This window comes from Arachis ipaensis, chromosome B3 (assembly GCF_059453495.1).
Source record: "Arachis ipaensis isolate K30076 ecotype BB chromosome B3, ASM5945349v1, whole genome shotgun sequence".
Taxonomy (NCBI): domain Eukaryota; kingdom Viridiplantae; phylum Streptophyta; class Magnoliopsida; order Fabales; family Fabaceae; genus Arachis; species Arachis ipaensis.
Window position 1 is genome coordinate 45,182,122 of NC_142438.1, and position 23,450 is coordinate 45,205,571.

Sequence of the window (23,450 nt, forward strand, 5' to 3'; positions counted from 1 at the left end):
AAAATATATTTTTTAATTTTTTAATAATTTACAAATAATTATTTTAAATTTTTTTTATTAATTGATCTTTTGTATATTATTTAATTTAAAATGTTTGATTTAATTTTATTTTATTATTTTATTATTCAATTTCTTTAATTCAGTAATCGATTGGTTGGTTGATTGGCAATATTTTCAACCGATTTATATATTACCAAATCGATTTGATGCGTGCGCAAAGGAAAAAATTCGAAGTCGATTATTCAGGTTGCTTCTTTCTCTTTGATTCAATTTGCTTCATCATCTTCATTCGCATATCAGTTCAAAGGAATGCTGAATGCATGAACACCAATTGGACAAACGCAGCCATGCATCACCTAATTTTAGCAAATTAAATCATTAGAATCTGTCCTTACATTATGGAACCTGCCCCTGCATCATCCAACCTATGTTCTTAGTTGGGACAAAAAATTATCTCGAAGCCAATACATCGGATTCTTGGAACATATGATCATGGAATAACGAAGGCACTAATAAACTAAGTTGGATTGGTCTAATGGTTAATTTTACTGGTCTGATTAAATAAGTGTCAAAATTTGAATCTTGTATTATACATACAGTAATTCATTGACCAACGACAAACTCTTAAATGGATCTCAATTCTACGACAGATTAATCCTTGATCTACTAAGCTAAAAAATATTGTAAAAAAAAAAAAAAAAGACGAAAGCACTAGTTAACGATGGATATACCTTTTTCTTCCTCTATGTGAAAACTAACATTGTTACATCCTGAAGTCCAAGATAGAGGGATAGTGCATAACTGCATAATACAATAATAAATTGAAAAATAATCTAAGATTTTAAAATTAAATAATATATAAAAAATTAATTAATAAAAAAATTAAAAAAAATATTTGATAATTATTAAAAAATTAAAAATATATTTTGTTATTAGAATTATTTAATAAATAATAATTTAAATATTTTGGAATTATATAATCTTTTGCCAGGAAACAACATAAAATAAAACTGATTCTTTTAAAAAAATACATCAACAAATCCAAAAATAGAAACATGAGAAAAAGATATAATTATTAGAATCGAATCAGTAATTAAATCGATCAAATTATTGAATCACAAGGTTATTAGTTCAATCATTACGTTATAAATTGAATCGATTAATTTAATTATAGTTAAATAATTATATAAAATTTTGCTATTATCTTTATAAAAGTGTCTTTTCTAATTTTATTTTAAGGTGAATTTTCTGGTGTAGAAGCATATATGATTTCTACACATGTAGAAGTGTGATGTCATTGTAAAATTTTGACAAGTGTTTGTAGAGAAAATATCTTCTGTGTTGTTGCAGTATTGTGCAGGACGTACAGTGATTATCACGTTGAGGAGTGTGTTGGTTTCTGTTGGAGATGAAATAGATTAGTGTTACGGATCCGACCCACGGATCCCGCATACCCGGTCACTCGGGAACAACCCGTTTCGACCCAAAGGCCCAGAACCGGCCCTTCAGAGCTCCTAACCAACTTTCGAATTCAAACACCTCTCTTATCTTAGCCAAACAAGATAAGATAAGATAACTACCATCGCCTATAAAAAGAGGACCCAGGTCCCTCCAGGTATCATTCATTCCTCACACCTTATACCTCTCAGATCCATTCTGACTTGGGCGTCGGAGTGTCTTTGCAGGTACCTCCCCCCATTGCTCCAGTCAAGCGATCCGGCATCCGCCTTGAACCGCAGGTTCCCGATCCATCTCTCAACCCGTACCAGAGACATCTTGTACATTGGCGCCGTCTGTGGGGGACTTGCGCCAGCTGGGCCGGATGGGGGACGTCCTGGAGGAAACCCCCTCAAGCCAGGATAACTCATGACCGCTTAACCCAACCCCGGAACCCCGGGAGGTCACAAACCAAGCAAGAATAGCAAGCACTGTCCACCACACGAACGACCACGTCGTCACAGACCAACAACATCCCGAGAAAGCTAGGGACAAAGTAGCACAGATCATCCAGGATCTCTGCCTCCGGGTCCAGGAACTCGAAGGCAAATTGACAAGTAGAGAAAAACATAACAACGAACGTGGAAGCCACGCAACTTCCAGATCAAAGTCTCACCGCGGCAGATCGCCAACCTGACGACACGATAGTAGAAACGATCGCAGTACCTCACACGACCACAGACACGAGAAATCGCCAGAATGGAGATACAACAAGAAACACGACCGCAGCGCCTCCCGAGAACCGAGTCATCAACACTACTCAGACGAAGATCGGAGGTACCGAAACACCAAGCGCACGAGAAACGACCATATAATAATGGGAGCTACACCCTTCACAGAAAGAATCTTAAGAGCGAAACTCCCCAAAGGTTTCGACAAACCTACCGACATGAAATATGATGGAACCAAAGATCCCCAAGAACATCTAACGGCCTTTGAGGCCAGAATGAACCTGGAAGGAGCGGCCGATGCGGTCCGATGCAGAGCCTTCCCGGTAACCCTGGCAGGACCGGCGATCAAATGGTTCAATGCCTTCCCAAACGGATCCATAGCCAGTTTTCACGATGTAACACGAAAATTCATGGCCCAATTCACAACCAGAATCACTAAAGCCAAACACCCCATCAGCTTACTGGGGGTCACGCAAAAACAAGACGAATCCACAAGAAAATACCTCGATCGCTTCAACGACGAATGCCTGACGGTCGACGGACTCACGGACTCCGTCGCAAGCCTTTGCCTAACCAACGGACTCATGAACGAAGATTTTCGCAAACACCTCGCCACTAAACCAGTATGGACCATGCACGAGATCCAGAACGTCGCCAGAGATTACATCAATGACGAAGAAGTCAGCCAGGTCGTCGCCGCCAACAAACGGCAACACGGCAACACCCAACACGACAACTCGGCTTCTCGCCAAAACCCACCACCTAGAGAGAACCAAAGAGACCACCCCAGACCGACAAATACTAGCCGACCACCAAGAATCGGCAAATTCTCTAACTACACGCCCCTGACGGCACCAATTACCGAGATATACCACCAAATAGCAGATCGAGGCATCATTCCAAAAGCCCGACAACTCAAAGAAAGAACGGGAGGCAACAAAACCCTCTACTACAACTACCACTGGGGTTACGGTCACAAAACACAAGATTGTTTTGACCTTAAAGACGCCCTCGAACAAGCCATACGAGACGGCAAACTCCCAGAATTTGCCAAAATCATCAGAGAACCAAGACGCACGGAAAGAGAAAGGTCGACGGAAAGAGAAGGGCGTAACCCAAGAACCCAAAAGCAACCCCCCAGGGAAAGCCCGGAGGAAGATCCGACCATCATAGTAAACGTCATCACAGGCAAGGACGTATCAAGTAAGTCAAAACTAACGATGAAAAAAGATCTCAAAGTAATGGCTGTCAGAAACCAAATCCCACCTGCTGCGGCCGACAACATGATAACCTTCTTACCAGAGGATTGCCAGCACGGCACCTCGGCCGAGGATGCCCCCTTCGTCATCTCGGCAAGAATCGGAACAGGACTAGTGCGAAGGATACTAGTAGACACCGGGCAGACTCGAACATTCTTTTCCGAGGAGCCTTCGATAAACTTGGGCTCCACAACGACAACCTCCAAACACACCGCAACGGCGTCACGGGACTCAGAGACAACTTTCTCAAACCAGATGGCTCAATCACACTTCCCATCACCATAGGAACGAGCAGCCAAAAGAAAACAATCCTGTCTGAATTCGTAGTCCTAAAAGATTCCACAGCCTATAACGTGATCCTCGGAAGGAAAACAATCAATGACTTCTCCGCAGTCATCTTTACCAAATACCTCCTTATGAAGTTTAGAACCGACGACGGCTCCGTCAGTACCATCCACTGGGACCGAGAAGTCGCTGCCGAATGCGACAACACCAGCCTAGCCCTAAGGAAGAAGTCCCGGGATGCGGCCGGGGTATTCCTAGCCGATCTGGACGCCCGACAAGACGGCCAACCCAGGCCAGAACCAGAGGGAGATATGGAAAAACTACAAATAAGGCCAACCAAAGATGAATACACCTTCATTAATAGAAACCTCCCATACGACCTCAAAGAGGAACTCTCTCAACTCCTGAAACAAAATAGAGACTTGTTTGCATTCACACCGGCCGACATGCTGGGAATAAGCCCCGACCTAATGTCCCACCGACTCGCCGTAGACCCCAAAGCCAAACCCGTGGCACAAAGGAGACGAAAAATGTCATCTGACCGGGCCGCCGAGGTCAAAAAGCAAGTTAAAACCCTACTCGAAGCCAACTTCATCAAGGAACTCCCCTACACGACCTGGCTAGCCAACGTCGTACTAGTGAAGAAATCTAACGGGAAATGGCGAATGTGCGTCGACTACACGGACCTCAACAAGGCCTGCCAAAAGGACGCCTTCCCCCTACCAAATATCGACGGACTAGTAGACGCCGCATCCGGCTACCGATACCTCAGCTTCATGGACGCATATTCCGGGTACAACCAGATCCCGATGCACCGACCAGACGAAGAGAAGACAGCGTTCATCACCCCGGACAGGACATACTGCTACACAGTGATGCCCTTCGGCTTAAAAAATGCCGGAGCCACCTATCAAAGACTCGTCAACAAAATATTTCAAAACCTGTCCGGAAGCAAACTAGAAGTATATATAGACGACATGCTCGCCAAGACTGAATCCGGCGAACAACTCACCAACGACCTCAAGGCCATCATGAACACCCTACGAAAACACCAAATGCGGCTCAACCCAACAAAATGTGCCTTCGGAATGGAGGCAGGAAAGTTTCTCGGCTTCATGATTACGTAACGCGGAGTTGAAGCAAACCCGAAGAAATGTCGCGCCGTCCTCGAGATGACAAGCCCCAAAAACCTTAAAGACATCCAAAAGCTCACCGGCCGACTGACGGCATTATCACGCTTTCTCGAGGCATCGGCTCAAAAAGCGATCCCTTTCTTCAAACTAATGAAAAAAGGAGCCCCTTTTAAATGGGAGACGGATTGCGAAGAAGCATTCCAACACTTCAAGAGGGTCCTAGCGGAGCCACCAATCCTCGCCAAACCCCAAACAGGGGAAACACTTTACCTGTACCTCTCCATAACGGAAGAGGCACTCGCAGCAGCACTCATCTGTGAAAACGAGAAAAAGGAGCAAAAACTTGTATACTTCATAAGCAAAGTCTTACAGAATGCGGAAGCTCGCTACTCATGCTTAGAAAAGCTAGCTTTCGCACTCTTTACAGCCTCCCGGCGCCTACGACAATACTTCCAAGCGCATCCCGTGACGGTCCGAACCGACCAGGCGGTCAAGCAGGTTTTGCAGAAACCCGACCTAGCGGAAAGAATGCTAGCATGGTCCATCGAGCTATCTCAATTCCAGATTAAATTCGAACCCCGAAATGCAATCAAAGCCCAAGCCATGGCCGATTTCATCGCCGAGATGACTCCGGGAAAGCCCACCCCGAATCATGGAAACTACACGTCGACGGCTCGTCAAACTCCACCTACGGAGGCGCCGAGGTCATACTCGAAAACCAAAACGGGATCACAATCGAACAGTCAGTACGATACGAATTTCCAGTATCAAACAACCAAGCAGAATACGAAGCCCTCTTGGCAGGACTGACCCTAGCCCGGGAAGTCGGAGCAAAGGTCCTAGAAGTAAATACCGATTCACAAGTAGTCAGTTCCCAAGTTAACGGAGACTACCAGGCATGAGATCCCCTACTCCAGCAATACCTCACCAAGGTTAACAAACTGAAAGAAGGATTCGAGCACGTCATCATACAACACGTGCCCAGGGAACGAAATGCTAGGGCAGACCTACTCTCCAAACTAGCCAATACCAAACCAGGACACGGTAACAAATCGCTAATCCAGGAAGTCGTTAGGTCGCCCTCCGTGTCAATAACAACCAACGCTCATCTGACATCCTCGAACCAGGAATCTTGGACCTACCCCATCCTACAGTACCTCCTCGACGGAGCTTTGCCGTCAAACCCGAAAGAGGGAAAACGAATAAAAAGGGAAGCTGCCAACTATACCACCGTCGCAGGACAACTATACAAACGCGGATTCTCACAACCCCTACTCAAATGTGTCGAACCCGGGGACACGGAGTATATACTCCGCGAAATCCACGAAGGTTGTTGCGGTCACCATGTCGGAGGTAAAACATTAGCCCAAAAAGTCATTAGGGCAGGATACTTCTGGCCTACAATCATTCGAGACTCCATACAATTAGTAAAAAACTGCGACAAATGCCAGAGGCACGCCAATATCCACCAAGCCGCTCCACACCAACTCAGCACCATATCGGCAGAGCGTCCATTCGGCACCTGGGGAATCGACCTCGTCGGACCCTTCCCTACAGCACCCGGCCAACTCAGATATCTCATCGTCGCCATAGATTACTACACCAAATGGATCGAGGCCGAACCTTTGGCCTCTATAACGGCGACCCAATGCCGGAAATTCGTTTTGCGGTAGATCATCACCCATTTCGGGATCCCCGAGGTCGTCATCTCGGACAACGGAACACAATTTGCCGACAAAAAATTCAGAGAGTTCTTAGAAGGATTACACATATCCCATCGCTTCAGCTCAGTGGAACACCCCCAAACAAACGGACAGGTGGAATCCGCAAACAAAATAATCGTCAAAGGACTCAAAAACGGCTCGACGAAGCCAAAGGACTGTGGGCAGACGAATTAGGATCGGTCCTATGGTCATACCAAACAACACCTCAAACGACCACAGGGGAAACACCTTTCCGATTAACATACGGCGTAGAAGCAGTCATCCCAGTAGAAATCGGAGACCCAAGCCCCAGGAAAACGGTCGGAGGTAACGACGAAGAAGCAGAACGAGACCTCATTGACGAAGAAAGAAGCATAGCTCACATCAAAGAGCTAGCACTCAAACAAAGAATCAGCTTAAGATATAATCACGGCGTCGTCCGACGAGAATTCGCGGTCGACGACCTCGTCCTACGGCGAAATGATATCGGTCCCCCGACCCCAGGAGAAGGGAAGCTCACCCCCAACTGGGAAGGATCATACAGAATCAAGGCTGTAATAGGAAAAGGAGCGTACAAACTCGAACAACTCAACGGCGACGAAGTCCCGAGGACATGGAACGCTGCCAACTTACGACGATACTACGCCTAGACCGACCTAAATAAGTCGCCCCTTTACTCTCATTACTATTTTTTGTCCGATATTTATGTTTTTTAGTACTTCTCCTCCCAGTTTACGATTCCTAAGATTTTAGATTTCTCATCTAAGTTTTAATCTCGGGTACTCTTTCCCGCCGTTAACGGAGGGTTTTAACGAGGCCCAACCATCAATAAAAATTCCATTAAACAGCTTTTTCTATTTTCCTAAAGTGTCCCAAATACGGAACAAAAATACGGCCACAACTGGGGGACTGATCACCCCCCAGGCCCAAAACACGCGGATATCCATGAAAGAACCCGACCAAACGACGGTCCGAGGGAACAAATAAAATGCACACGGAATAGCCTAAAACGGAATATACGATAGGTCCGGACGGCCTAAAGACAATATAACAACGGAACATACAAAAAGGCCTGGACGGCCAATAAACACTATTAAAACGAAAGTACGGTGTTCCGAAATCTCAAAATACACGGCCCTTGGCCATCCGAAAATATCCAAAACACAATTTAAAAGAAAAATCCAAAGAGATAAAGATAGAAGCTACTCGAGGTCAACGATCTGGCCATCACGAACAGTCTTGAAGGCCCCCATCACGGACACATCCGCACCAGGAGCCAGCACTAAAGCCTGAGCCTTCATCGTCTCCTCGGTAGCCGCAATTGCATCCTTTGCATCAGCTAGCAACTCCGTCTTCTCCCTCTTCAAAGCAGCGACCTCGGCCTTCAAAGTCTCTAATTCGCTGAGAAGCACAGCCATCTGAGAACCCGCATCAGAAGGCCGTTGCCGCTCCTCCGCCAATTGAGAAAGAAGCGAAGTCTCAACCTCGGAAAGTCGGAGAATCTCCGCCCCGGCTTCCTCAGAAGACTTCATTGCCTTCTCCCTCGCAACCCCGGCAACCTCGAGCTCCTCCTTCAGCTTGGCCACCTCAGCCTGGGAATGACGGAGCTTCTTATCCAACAAACCTGAGCCATCACGGGCTCGGCTTTCCGAACAACGACAGCAGATCGGAGAAGGGCACGATACACCGACTTAGCCTGGAACGAAACGTCGCAGCCATAAAAAAATGGCTCCGTTCCAGGCATCAAGTGTTGATCAATAAACCCCGGGGCATCAAAGCGTCGGTCCATCACGCTAGGCACAAGACCCTCTTCCTCAAAGGTCTCGCTGCTCGGCTCCTCAGGCCTTTTTCTCTTCCGAGAAGCCTCAGCGGCCGTCACCACGACAACCTCAGGCGAGTTCGCAGGGCCAGGAAAAACCTGGGCATCGACCCGCACACCCGAGGAAACCACCTCCTGAGAAACGGCCCGCGACCCCACGGCGGGGTTAGAAACAGGAGTAGCCAGGGACGACGACCCCTCCTCCTGGGCCATCGCCGCCTTCAAACGTGCCAAGGATGTCAAGCCACCAGCCATCTCAACTGCAAGAAAACAAAAAAATCCCAAGTTACAAAAACGGAAAACAAAACATAAAAACCAAGAAAAGAACAGACACACACCAACATACGACCGGCAAGCAACCGGATCACCCATCACGTCCCGAGGATTAAGAGGACGATCTCCAAATAACTGCCACAGAACAAGAGCGATATCACGCTCCTCCGGGGACAGGAACTCCTTCGAAACCTGAGTAAACACGGATGGACCCGCCTTAAAGTTCCAATAAGTGGGGAACAGACGTTCACCCTCCAACGTCAACCAAAAAGGATGATGCCCCCTCGCGGGAGGAACCTTAAAATACCCGCTCTTAAAACCATGAAAAGAATCTTCATACAAGCCGAAAACCCGGCGATGAGGCTGAGCTCTGAAAGACACATACCCCTTCTTGTGCTTCCCCTCCTTAGTCGGAAGAGTACACAAGAAGAGGAAAAGGAAAACGTTTACTGAGGCAGGTAGCTCTAAAAAATCACAAACAAGTTCGAAAGACCGTATCGCCGCCCAGCTGTTCGGATGTAGCTGGGACGGCGCCACGGAGCACCGGTTCAACAACTGCTGGACAAATGGAGAAAAGGGAAGCCAAACACCGAGCCGGGTGAACATCGCCTCATACACCCACATCCAATCCGGCACAGTCGGGGAGTCGAGATTGGTATAGCAAACCCTCTCGTCAACCCCAGGAAGGGAAAGCTCATAGTGGCGTTCAGCATCGCCACCCCCAGAAACAACCCCTTCATCGCGAAGCCGTTGGAGGTCCGCCTCCGTCATCCGCGACGGCGTCCCCCAGACATCACTAGTGACCCAAGAAAAAAGACCAGGGACACCCCCCGCCGGGGCCACCGGAGCCCTCACACCCTCCGTCCTTCGGCGAGCCATACCTAAAATATCGACGAGCACCACCGTCAGCCAAACCTCACGGCAGAAAATGGCGGATGAAAACTTTCCTAAAACAAACACCGCCACCGCACACCACCAAAATTATACGGTGGCACTCATCCCTCCTTACGGGACCCAACAGAACTATCTACCACCATACAAACACCATAAAACTACTCTAAAACTACACTTAGCAAAAACAAAACAAAATGCAGCAGAAGACAGAGCAGAAGAAGCAAAAAGAAACAGAAAAGTACCAACCTGATAAATCAAAGGAAGTGAACCCGAAGAAAAAATGCCGCAGAAGAAGACCAATCGAAACCACAGAAAGCGAAATGAAGAAATGGAAAATGCTCTGATTGGAAAAAGAAGCAATAGAGAAGTAAAGCAAAACGATGGAACTGAAGAAGGAAAACCAAAACGGTTTTTGAAAAAAGTAAAATGATGAAAATACCCCTAGAAAGCAAAGCAAATGCGAGGGCAAAAAGGAAAAAATGCGGCTCGCAATAAATACTTCCCATTGAAAAAGGTAACGCCTCGAAGAACGCAACAGACGCGACTGATACGGAAGAGTCACGTCAGACCTAAACGGTCAGACGAATCTTCCACGACATGAAACCAAGACGCCGACCTCATCTCGAAGGAACCAGACGGGCACCCGAGAAAAAATTGAGCCCACAACGAAAACAAACGTCTCCCAGCGACAGACCGATCTCGCTCGCTCTCCCGCTGCGGGGGCAACTGTTACGGATCCGACCCACGGATCCCGCATACCCGGTCACTCGGGAACAACCCGTTTCGACCCAAAGGCCCAGAACCGGCCCTTCAGAGCTCCTAACCAACTTTCGAATTCAAACACCTCTCTTATCTTAGCCAAACAAAATAAGATAAGATAACTACCATCGCCTATAAAAAGAGGACCCAGGTCCCTCCAGGTATCATTCATTCCTCACACCTTATACCTCTCAGATCCATTCAGACTTGGGCGTCGGAGTGTCTTTGCAGGTACCTCCCCCCATTGCTCCAGTCAAGCGATCCGGTATCCGCCTTGAACCGCAGGTTCCCGATCCATCTCTCAACCCGTACCAGAGACATCTTGTACAATTAGTATTGGTGAAAACTCAGGTGCAGTCGACTTCACGTGAATTTGATATCTGAGAGCTGTTAAATGATTTGATTGATTTGACTAAATTTTCATCTAATAGCTCTTAGGTATCAACTTCACCTGAGCTTTTACCATTAGTATTAATTAACAATTAATAATAACGGACTATGATGATGGGCTGAATATTTTTTGGTAAAATGGATCTATTCAAGTAATTACAAAAAATATTCTAGTTAGTTGGTTTGGTGCATGTAAGTTGGGTCAATATAATTATCTGTTTTATCCTTTGAGTAGATAAAAAATGTTTAAAAAACTAAAGATACATTTAAAAGTGAACATTTAAAAAAAAAAAGGTGAACATTTAGAAAAAAAAAAGAAAAGAAAAATCATAACATGAGATGCGGATGAAAAGAAAAAAAGAAACGAAAATGAGTGTCTGAATTATTGTGTAATGGAATTTTAAATGAATTTTGTAAGCTAATCCTGGAACAAACATATAATAAGAAGTAATATGAATAATTATGTAATTATAGTGCTGTGAACAGATGCATGAAGTAAGAGGAAACGGAAAAAATGAGTGTCTGAATTATTTTTTATTCATTACAATATATTTTAGATTTTTGTTATTATTGTCTTTATTCTTTTTTTTTATGAATATTTAAAAAATATGATAAATATAAAATTATTAATATAGTATAATAAATATAAACTAATTTATGAGTTATAAAAATTTAAAAATAATAATTAATTCAATAAAAGATAAAATAAAAAAACATAGTTATTATTAAATTAAGAATGTAAAATAAAATCTAATATAATATAATTATTTAATTATGACCTAATGAATGATTTTAATATGTGATCCATCGATTAAATCAGTAACCTGATAACTAATTAGTCTTAGCAGTTTAGAGATTTGATTTGAATAATTAAAAAAGGTGTTATTGAAATCTCTGCATTTGAGTTTTAAATCTGCTAAGAAGTTATGTGAAGAAGAAAAACTAAAAGAAAATAAATTTTTTTATATGTCTGGATAAAGAGTAAATAAAAAAATAAAAAAAAAAATTAAAAGTTAGATTCAATATTTAATCAAATGAATGGAACAAATATAAAATGTCATATATATCTATGTTATGATAATATGAAAAATAATAATTTCAATTATTTTAAATATAAATACAAATGAAGTTAACAAAATTGTTTTAGTTAATTAAAGTTTGATATTAAAAATAAAATTGAATATAAATTATTAAAATAATAATTAATTAAATATAAATATAATTTGTGATATTTTATACACAGGTAATATATTTTGTATGTCAAAATTTTGAATTTTAGTCATTGGTATAATTATATTTTACTTTAGTGTATATATATACTATAATGTATTAAATATAAATTGTATTTCTAAAATTTTGAAATGTATCACTTTTCTAAAGATTAGTCCGGTCAATTTTTTTTGGAGGAGTGCTAGAGGCCAGCAACTTTTAGTATTTATAGTCATCAAATAATCATTAATAATAATTTTAATGGTGTGAGATTGGTGTGAGATTTTATTTAATAGCTCATTTTTTCTTATTGATTATATACTTATCAGAATTTGAAAAAATTGTTCGTCTTAGACTTTTCTTTTTTTTATCTATCTACACAAAGCTTATAAATAAAAAAGCCCATCTCATAAAGTCCTATTATTAAATTTTATTACAGGATCCGTAACTTGTGTTAACCAATAACATTAGGGTAATGCTACGGTGATGATACTATTTTTTTTCCTCATGTGATGAAGTGAGTTGGCATACAACGGATAGCTACACGTTATGCTTTTTTCTTGGAACTCTTCTACTCTTATAAAGGGTGTGTCAGGTTTGGATTTAGGACAAGTAATCCATACCAATCAATATAATTAGGACTTTTCTTTTTTTTTACCACATTAATTATGGGAGATCAAATCCCTTTTTTGTTGGATTTTTATGATACTAGTTTAGATTTTAAGCAATAATCAAATTCAAAGATTAATACCTAAAAGACAAAATCAATCCAGAAAAAGATAATAATAATAATAATAATAATAATAATAATAATAATAATAATAATAATAATAATAATAAAGTTTAATTATTCTATTGGTCCTTATAGTTTCGTAAAATTTTTAATTAGGTATCTGTACTTTTTTTTCTTTTAATTGAGTCCTTACACTAATTTTTTTTTAATTGGGTCTTTATACTTTCTTTTCCTTTTATTTAGGTCATTGTACCAATTTTTTTAGGTAGATCTCTATAAAATTAAGTCAATTACTGCTAAGAAAAACTTAATTGAAAAAAAATTAGTGCAAAAACCCAATTAAAAAAAATATAAAGACCTAATTAAAAATTTTGCAAAACTATAAAGAACAACAAAATAATTAAACCTAATAATAATATAGAGTAAACTTCACTTTGAACAGAGTAGTTTTAGAGGTTTCACCTTTTTTTCCTAAATTGAATTAAATCCAAAAAGTAAGATGTGTGAAGTTTTTCGGTGTAAAAATATTCATATTATCAATAATAATAATAATAATAATAATAATAATAATAATAATAATAATAATTAATTTAGAGTTTTTTATATATAAATATAATACATATTTTATTTATTAATATATATAATTTTAAGAAAAATTATATTTTTACACTTTATTATATATTTTATTTTTAGTGACAATGACATAAATATGAATATATATCGAGTATAAATAAAATAAATCAAATTTTAATTGACTAAATTTGGTTTGCAAATTGATATCAAGAATTTAAAATAAAATAAAAATATATATTTTTTTAATCGTAACTTGATATATATATAATTGGACTATAAAACAACTAAAAGAATTAGTATTTACAATATAATTTATTTCATTTGTGTTGTAAATAAGATAACTAATACTTTATAAATTAATAAATATTTCTTAAATTATATATATTTTTAAATAAAACTTTAATTAGTTTTTAGTATTCTAAAACAGAAAACATTTAATTAATTTATTTATTTAATAAAATTTTTTTAATTTGATACTCAATTTATTTTATTGACATCACCTACGAAAAAAATTTATGCACATATATCTAAACTTATTTCATTTCATAACCGATATATATAATTACTGGCAAAAATTTTAAATATTGAATCACCACAAAATTAAAACAACACAAATTGAATCTCCAATATCCATACCATAGTTACAAAATTAAAAATTAAAAATTATAAAAATTATTAATTAAGATGAGCTAAGCACATAATTTGATGACAAAAAATATGATTTTTTTTAGATAAAAACACATATTTTATCTAAGATTATTATTATTATTATTATTATTATTATTATTATTATTATTATTATTATTATTATTATTATTATTATTATTATTATGCAACGGTGATTATAAAAATTATTATTATATTATGTGTTACGAGGATTATTTGAATTATTATTAGTATTATTATGTAACGGAGGTTATTATTATTATTATTATTATTATTATTATTATTATTATTATTATTATTATTATCTTTTTTTGGGTTGATTTTGTCTTTTAGGTATTAATCTTTGAACTTGATTATTGCTTAAAATCTAAACTAATATCATAAAAATCTAACAAAAAAGGGGTTTGATCTCCCTTAATTAATAAGTGTGGTAAAAAAAAAAAAAGTCATAATTATATTGATTGGTATGAATTACTTGCACATGGAGTAAAAGCCTTGCCTAAATCCAAACCTGACACACCCTTTTGTAAAAGTAGAAGAATTTCAAGAAAAAAGCATAACGTATAGCCGTCTGTTGTATGCCAACTCATTTCATCACATGAGGAAAAAAAATAGCATCATCACCATAGCATTCACCATAACATTAAGCTTCCATCAATTTGATATCCGTGCATGAACAGTTCCCATATAACTGTTGTCCCTACACATATTTCTGACTCAGTTTTTGTCTCCCAAGCCTAGACACTTGGCACTCTATCTTATTGCCATCATCATATTACATGTGTAAAAATGATAAGTACTTCTTCTACACCAAAAAATTCACCTTTTAATACTAATGTAACTATTATTTTTATATTTCAATATAAATTAATTTATACCTATTATATTATATTAGTATATACTACAAATATTTATTAAAAAATATATTGTGATGAGTAAATAATATATTATTATATACTTTTTTTTCTTCTTCTATGTGAAAACTAACATTGCTACATCCTAAAGTCCAATACAGATGAATAGTGAATAATAAAATAATAAATTAAAAAATAATAAAAGATTTTAATTAAAATTAAATAATATAAAAAAAATTAATTAATAAATAAATTAAAAAATATTTGATAATTATTAAAAAATTAAAAAATATATTTTGTTATTAGAATTATTTAATAATTTAAATATTTTAAAATTATATAATTCTTTGCCAAAAAACAACATAAAATAAAACCAATTCTTTTAAGAAAATTCGTCAACAAATCCAAAAATAGAAACGTGAAAGAAAAACATAATTATTAAAACCGAACCGGTAATCAAATCGATCAAATTATTGGATCACTAAGTTATTAGTTCAATCATTAGATTATAAGTTGATTCGGTTAATTTAGTCATAATTAAATAATTAAATAAAATTTTATTATTATCTTCATAAAAGTGTTTTTTTTTTAATTTTATTTTAATACTAATGTAATTATTATTTTTATATTTTAATATGAATTAGTTTATACTTATTATATTATTATATACGATAAGTATTTACTAAAAAAATATATTGTAGTGAGTAAATAATATATTATGCTTTTTAATTTGTAAATATTTAATAAAAGTTATATATATATATATATATATATATATATATATATATATATATTATTAAAGATGGCCTAGTGGTAAGGGATGTAGTCTTTTAGGCCCGAAACAATGATTTGAACGATATCCATTACATTTTCAAACCAAAAAGGTACGCACAAGAGGAGGATTAGGGGTTGCAAAACGGGCTAAGCATGTTGAGCAGGCTCGCCAAATCTGTCAAAAGTAGCAAATTGATGAAGTCAGATTTTGCAAAATGACACTACAACAAAAACGTTGAGTACTATCGAATTTATTGTTGGATTGATTTAATAAATTCGCCGCTAAAAAAATTACCGTCAGATTTACCATCGTCTTGTAGTTGTCGGTATAAACGGCGCCGAAAATTTCTTTTCGGTGAATTTTTTCCATCCGGCGTTAATTACCGAATTTTCCGTCGGTGTTATGAATGGATTGTCGAGCCTGGGGTTGATGATGACTGTCGGATTAATCCAACGGTAACTTTGGCACCATTTAAAAAAATGACGCCAAAATTGAGTTCAACTGTAAATCTGCTGATAACATTATTAATTTTTTTTGGATTAATCTCGAATTAAAACTCTGGTTAACGAAATTGTTATCAAAAATTTAAAATTAGTAGAAATCAACAAATTATTTTATTAAAAATAAATGGTATGAATGCAATAAAATGTCACAAAACAAAAATACATAAAAACCTAACAGCTAGAGATCCTAATAATCGTTGTCGTCGTCGGCGCCATTGTCGTCGTGGTCCCTCTGCTGAGACGACAGAGTAGGTGTTGCCGGCTGTGCCCCACCAACAGCGTCGCTGCCGGAACCAGTAGCGCTGCTGGAACTAGTAGCGCCACTGCCTCCAACGCACATCTGCTGGCTATACTCCTCCATCTGCTGTTGCAGCCGATCGAGCTACTCTAGCTTCTCCGTGATGTCCGAGCTGGCAGTAACGCGTGTAAGAATCTCTCGATACCTCTGCTCAGACTACTCCTATTGCTGGTGAAACTCCTATATTAGCTTTTGGACCTCCTCTCTCAGGTTGATAACTTCCAGGGATCAGTAGAACTGGTGATAGAAGCAAAGGCAAAGGAAGCCTCCAACTGGGAGGAGCAGAGGCCGTTGGTGAAGAACGAGCCCAACCCAAAGCGGCGATTCTTGTGGGGCTCGGAGGCGATCTCGCGCCAAATCCTGTCGGGATCCACGATTGAGGTCTCCGAGTCGGCTTCGTCGGCTCCACTGGGCGGCTAAGATTGCTAGGTCACGGCCTCCAACCTTTGCTGATACAAATCTTGCGTCACACACATTAGTTGTGATTAGGATAATAGTTAAATAAACGAACTTAAAACGAAATAAAATTGAAATTTATGATTAATTTAAACTCACATAATGGACCGCTGACCGGTCATCAGCAAATCTCTCTTTGTTTACCTTTAAAGTAGACAAAAATTTAAAGGTATCCGCCAGTGTAACCTCACGATCCAACGACATAAATTACAAATTCATATATGAATCAAATAGTTTTTTTTGGACTAATTTTTTAGTGCTTATAAATTTAGTGTCAAAATTGTCAAACTTACTTTTTATAATAAGTTTTAAATATTTAAAAATTATTTACTTTTATATTTTTTAAATTAAATATTAATTTTTATCTTCTTTTAATAAATTAGATACATAAGCACCGTAGCATCCACTTATTTTTTTGGTGAGGTGAATCTTTCTAGATTGATTTGCAAGAGACACGTATGAGTTATCTATGATATTTAATTATAGTTGGCTGCTTAGGGCGGGTAGCATTTTTGTTTGGCTAACAAAATTTTCTTTTTTTATATATTAAAAGTATAAAGAATTATTTTTTAAATAATTAAGAGTTTAAGAATATAATTTAGGATACAAAATTTATGATTTAAAATTTGAAATAAAAAATTAATTGATATTAATTAAAAAAATTAGTTCTCTAATTAAACTCAACAAAATTTACAGTTAAAAATTGTATTTAAGGTAGTATTTGGAAGAGAGATAGAGACTGAGACAGAAATTGAAATAATTTAGTATTGTATTTGGTGTAAATTGGGAGATAGAGATTAAAATAAGAATGAAATTCTAATTTAATTTGCACAAACGATAAAATTGAAATTAATTAATTGAAATGTGGTATTTTAGGTATAAAATATTATTAAATTTTCAGTTTCTATCTTCAAAAATTTCAATCCTCTGTATGTGTCTCTACTTTTTGGAGATATTGAAATACTGAAATTTTAGAGTTAGAGACTGAAATTTTAGTACCAATTTCTGAACCAACAAACATGATATTAAATCCCAATCTCACAATCTCTGTCCCAGTACCTCAAAACAAACGCTACCTAAGCAACTTCCATAATCGAAGTATCTAAAAGAATTGAGAAAAAAAATTAATGGTTATAAAATCAATTCGCATTATTATTACTTGTTAGGTAAACAATAATTTTTGTAAATAATGTGAACAATGTACTATAAAATTGACCCAACAGAGTAAAAAAAATACTCCACCCCTCAAATTACCTCCTAAACCTTAACATTAAAATAACCATCTGCATACTTAGTGAATTAAACATCCAGCTATTGTTAATTGTGCATGAATAAATCAAATAAAAAGAAATAGAATCCTGCTAGGGAACTAAGAGGGGTCTAACCAACAATAAGCCAACAAATATTTTTGAATTATATTCTATACTAATTAATAACATTAATTGTCATTAATTAGTAGTTATTTAATTTTTTTTAAAAGATACAAAATTAATGATTATTAATGGCATCTTCTTACTCTAATTCACCTTTTACCATTTATTACGCAACCACTAATTCCTCTCTCCAAAAAAATTTCGAAACTCCAAAAAACAAAAAGCACCAAAATATAAGATAAAGAATCATCCAAATCATAAGAAAAAAAAATATACAAGACATAGAAAAAGTAATCATCCAAAACTAATAAAAAGAATCATCTAAATCCTAAGAAACACTACAAGAAAAAGCGTTTTTTTCGATGCCAAAAATCGACGGTGTAACACCCTACCATACAGAGTCTTATGCTTAAGTCATAATTCAGAGATGGCAAGGTATTACGACCTCTAAAACCAAAATTTAGTACGTTTAGTAGTATGAATAATTGATTATAACTAGGAGCCTTTATAGAAAAATGGGTAAACAAAAACCGTAACTCGAAAGCGCAATACTCCGATCGATAACGTAATGAACAGGGATAAGCTAACGCGAGATCATATATATAAAGAGTGTCAAAAACAGGAATATCAAGACTCAAAATCCGGCTGCGAAGATAACCGGTCCGAGCGTAGCAATATATACATATAAAAAAATACGGAAAACCCCAAGGAAAATCCAAAGGGATACAAATACAGAAACCTATTCTCCAAAACCTCCTATAAGAGGAGTCATCACAGTTTGTATTATTTAATGGAGATAAAAGTGTCTATGCAAAACATATAAACCAAAACAGAGCCCCGAGAACAAATATCTTTGCTAATCCAGAAGTCCCCAGCATGCCTCAACGAGAAGCCTCACGTCCTGCATCTGAAAACCACAAAATTCGCATGGGTGAGAACCATAGGTCCCCAGCACGGTAACAACTTCCACATATATAATACATAATAATAGAGGAAAGCCGAAGGCAATCCTAGAACTTCCCCCAGATAATATCAAAGCTTATAAACAAACTAAACCGTAAGTGGCAACTGACTAAAGATTCTTCAGTCTAACTAATACTTCCCTTTCCAATTCCTTCAGACCTCCCAACCACCAGCAGGAGTATAATATAGCAAACACAATTATATCAGACAAGAAATTTACAAATAGGAACAGATAAGGCATTTAGACAATTAGCAAGTAATATGCAGTCAAATAGGCAATCTCAAACAATTCATGTAGTATGCTTATGATGCATGCCTGTCCCTAGTGGCTGATGATATCATCTGTCGGTTATAGAGCCAACCCGACAAGTCCTGGTAGCTAACCATTGGACTGTCCCTCTGTCGCGCATCCCCAACTCGAGTTATACTCATCATAAACTTGATCATAATCATGATCCATATCCATCACCCTCACTGATGAATATTTACGGGGGCGAGCTCATCCGGGCCTTTCACAGTGCCCGGCCACACTTACGACATAGGGTCAAAAGAGCTTCGAGTCTCAACCTGGAGCACGTGGTGGCTAGCCACTGCTTCCTCCCAGGGAAACCCTCATCTCCGATGGTGGAAGTGCAAACATTCACAATCCATTCAACAGCATATATGCAGTTATACTTAGCCATAATCATGGCTCCGCCGTAACACGGCAATAATCTAGCCATCCGGCTTACGGTTAAATCCATAACCAGCCAATTCATTAACAATTACGGCCCTTCGGCCCATGGCACAACAAGCACTTCCACCGCCATTCTCCGCATCTCACATAATCATCTTTGATCCTCATTGATCATTCATTTTTCCCTTGCTTCACTCGCAAGTTACCACAATTATCTAACTCGTCAATGACGTAGAACATTGGCCCTAATCGTTCCCCATGAGTTGAAACAAAATTTGGGGGAAGAGCTCTGTCACCCTATATTCAAATTTCTTCCCAAAGTTAATTCATATGTAACAAAACATGCTAAAAAAATTTCACATAATTTTACCTAATTATTTAGCAAAGAGAGGTATTTTAAATCTACCATTATTACCAACTGAGCAACACAAGAGAACAATAATCACGTAAATGAACTAACATTATAATGAGAAGAAAGCTTTAGCATAAATAATTGAGAAGATTCTAATTTAGTAAACAGCTCAATGAATTTAAACAAAATATCCATAGAAAAGGGACAAAGGGCAAAGCAATCACTCTCAGACATGCAGAAAATAACAAATTAAAGAACATAAAGTCAAATCAGGAATCTAATTAATTGAGATTGATACTACTGCCCAAAACTGCACATTGGCCATTATATTTCGTTACCTGCTTACTGAAAACGCGAAATCTAAAAATCAGTTCTTTTCTGCTGGGCCAGTATAGTTGGGTTGCTAAAAACCTCCTATTAGCACATAATGGTAAGATTAGAATTTAAGACTAAGACTTTTAACCAAGAAAATAACTAACTAAGTATACAAAAAAAATAGTAACAAACTAAAAGCACATTAATGAAAAATACCCAAGAGACCACGTTAGAAAACTACTACACAACATATTTTATAAATTACAATAACTTCTGAAATCTGGCCTACATATAAATGAGAAGCCAATAAAATTAAATTACAACATGAAAAATATATGAGTAAGAATTTAAAAAAATTATAGATGGCATAACATCGATATTTAATTGACATTAAAATTTTCAAAAGTTAATCTGAAATATATCGAATGAAAAAGTAAATGAGACTTCAATCGAATTGAAAATGCAGCAAAGAAAACATCTTCTCTAATGCTCAGCACCATACCTGTTTGGATCTTCTCTATTGGCATCCATGGTCATTCAGACTTATCAAATAGAGAGGCTTGGTATAAAGATTCAAGAAGAAAGAAAAGATCTTGTCTCTTACTGCAAAAGAGAGCATTATAATAAAGTAAACCCTAATAGGAGATTTCAACAAATTCAACAAAAATAACTGATAAAATTGAATCAAGAAACATAAAGAATAAACATAAAGAAGGAACAACAACCATTCATAAACAAAAGAAGAAATAGACGAACAAAAATATTGTTATTAATTCTAGTAAATTAAATTTCTACTAATCCTAATTATAATGTTGAGAACTTTCAGAAAGCTAACCACTACTACTAATAATAATTTAATGAAACAATCATGAATTATGAATTTGTTAATTAGAATATGCATTACAAACGATATGAAAAAATAGAAAATATACAAAAATTAGATCAATATTAAAATATAAAAGACCAGAATCAATATTAAAAAATTATAAATACGATTTTCTTTTTTTTACTCTTAAAAATGTTTTAAATTATCTGCTTAATATTTTTTCTTATTGCATACAATATAGTAATACCAAAATTACCGAATTTCACACGGCCAATACAACCTCACTGAAACTGAATTAAGTAACTTGCTAAAAAGAAATTAACAAAAAAAAAAACTAACTTCCTGTTATTATTCTTTGAACTTCTCTCATGTTAATAACTTACATTATAGTATGTTACCTTAAATGTAGCTTCCTAATCAAGTTGATTAACAAAATTAGCAGCTACCCACGTGTGACAACCTGCTAACAAGAAGCATAAAAAAAAAGAACTTAATAAGAATCAGATGTTGGAAATATCCAAGTATCAGAGATCAGTAGTTTTGGAAATCAAAAATTTCTTTCTTTCTTTTTAAATCGGGGAAGAACGTCTCCTTGAATGATACATGCATGCCAAAATCAAAAGAAAAAAAAAGTGAAGAGAAGATTATGTTGGGACTGCAACAGTTAGGACAAAAGCTTAACTTGTTATTCGATTATCAGAAAATTTACCTGTTCAAAGAAATGGAGACGCTGGGACCACTGGAGATGACGACAAGCTTGTATCTTGTAGGATTATTTGAGGTTTAATGATGCAAAAAGTAGGGCGGTGTCTTTCTGGGTTGAGTGAGCTGAGACCCAGAGGGAGAGGATGCACGGTGACGACGTTAGGTCTTTTTTTTGACCTTCTTTTTTTCTTCGCGTGTGTGTGTCTTGTTTGTGAACTTTGTTTTTTTATTGTGTGTGTGTGGGGGTAGGGAGGGGGTGAGAGAAAAGAGAGGCACCTTTGGTCTTTTAATCTTTCCTTGGTAACATTAAAGAAGTAAAAATACTAATAGAAGATATAAGATTACAATTAAAATAATGTAGATAATTCATTAAAAATAAATGACACTAAAAGAACGGTTATGAGAAATGAATCATTAGACAATACAATTAATTTCACAATTATTAATCAGAAAATTTTTTAATACTTATGATAGCTAAAAATAACTAAATATTGAGAAAAATATATCGTAAATATAATTTTTTCTATTCATTTCAGAACTTTTGATATCAATAAATTTTATGTGTCACAAAGTTTAACTAATTTTCATAATTTTTCCATTTTTATTTTCTATTGATAATTAGAGAAAAAAATGATGGAAAATCACAGAAAAAATGAAAGAAATAATTACTTAACGAAAATTGTAGGCAATATAAAACAGATTAACATACAAATTAACAAATATAAGTAAAAAAATAAGTAAGAATGTATTTTTTATAATAAAATATGGTTCTTCCTCTTAAATATGAAACTTGTTAAAAGAAAAGTTAATTATTGTTAATAATGTTATGAGTAAAAATTTTTTTCAGTAATAAAATCTCCCGACCAATTTTTTAAACTAATATTTCCTTTTTTCTTATATCGACCGAATAAATAACTTTTATAACATAAAAAAAATAAACTTTTTGTAGATATTAATTGTTTATATGTACTGTAGAATAAAGTTTCTAATTAACCCACAAACCAAGAAAAAAGAAGAAGAAAATTAAATATTAAATTTATCAATTATCTTCAAGTACAAAATAAAATCTAAAACTTCTATCAAATTAAGATGACATTTGAAAACTTAAAATAGCCATTTTTTCAAAAATAATTTTATAAATAAATTAAATCATGTGAGAAGTAAAATTATAATCTAGTCTAAAGAAAATATATAGTTATAATAATGGTATAGGAATTAGGAATAAAAAAAAACAAACTCCATCAAAGCATGTGATCCAAAATCATTAAGTAGAAGCTGGTTTAAAAGAAGGCTAACTTTCAAAATTATCTGAACATAAAATAGGAATGCTTTCTTTAATATCAGAAACGATAGCCAATACCCATTTCAGCATCCATAACAACGCAATCTTAAACTAACCCGAGAAATGGGTCAGAGTAAAGTTGCTCCAATCTTTTTGTATCCTAAATTAGAATTTATAACTGAAACAGTTCACGGAAAAAGTAAAACAG

At 36.3% G+C, this 23,450-nt stretch overlaps 1 protein-coding gene and 1 long non-coding RNA gene across 2 annotated transcripts; one reads left to right on the top strand and one right to left on the bottom strand.

Moving 5' to 3' along the window:
- Positions 1–2,837: 2,837 nt before the first annotated feature.
- Positions 2,838–4,839, top strand: LOC148570477 (uncharacterized). The gene is made up of 2 exons (XM_088507056.1): positions 2,838–2,990; positions 3,421–4,839. Exons 1-2 carry the CDS (start codon positions 2,838–2,840, stop codon positions 4,837–4,839), a joined length of 1,572 nt encoding a protein of 523 aa, XP_088363182.1.
- A 13,961-nt stretch (positions 4,840–18,800) lies between these two features.
- Positions 18,801–21,718, bottom strand: LOC148570478 (uncharacterized). The gene is made up of 4 exons (XR_015907144.1): positions 21,654–21,718; positions 20,932–21,032; positions 20,453–20,528; positions 18,801–19,030 (listed from the first exon to the last, which is right to left on the bottom strand). It is a non-coding gene; the product is annotated as an uncharacterized LOC148570478 (long non-coding RNA).
- Positions 21,719–23,450: the final 1,732 nt, after the last annotated feature.

What these genes read in the sequence shown, in the direction of transcription:
- LOC148570477 (XM_088507056.1), top strand. Translation starts at nt 2,838, where the DNA reads ATGACGAAGAAGTCAGCCAGGTCGTCGCCGCCAACAAACGGCAACACG. An exon ending in TAGCCGACCACCAAGAATCG is followed by an intron (nt 2,991 to 3,420) that starts GCAAATTCTCTA and finishes AATGGCTGTCAG; the next exon opens with AAACCAAATCCCACCTGCTG.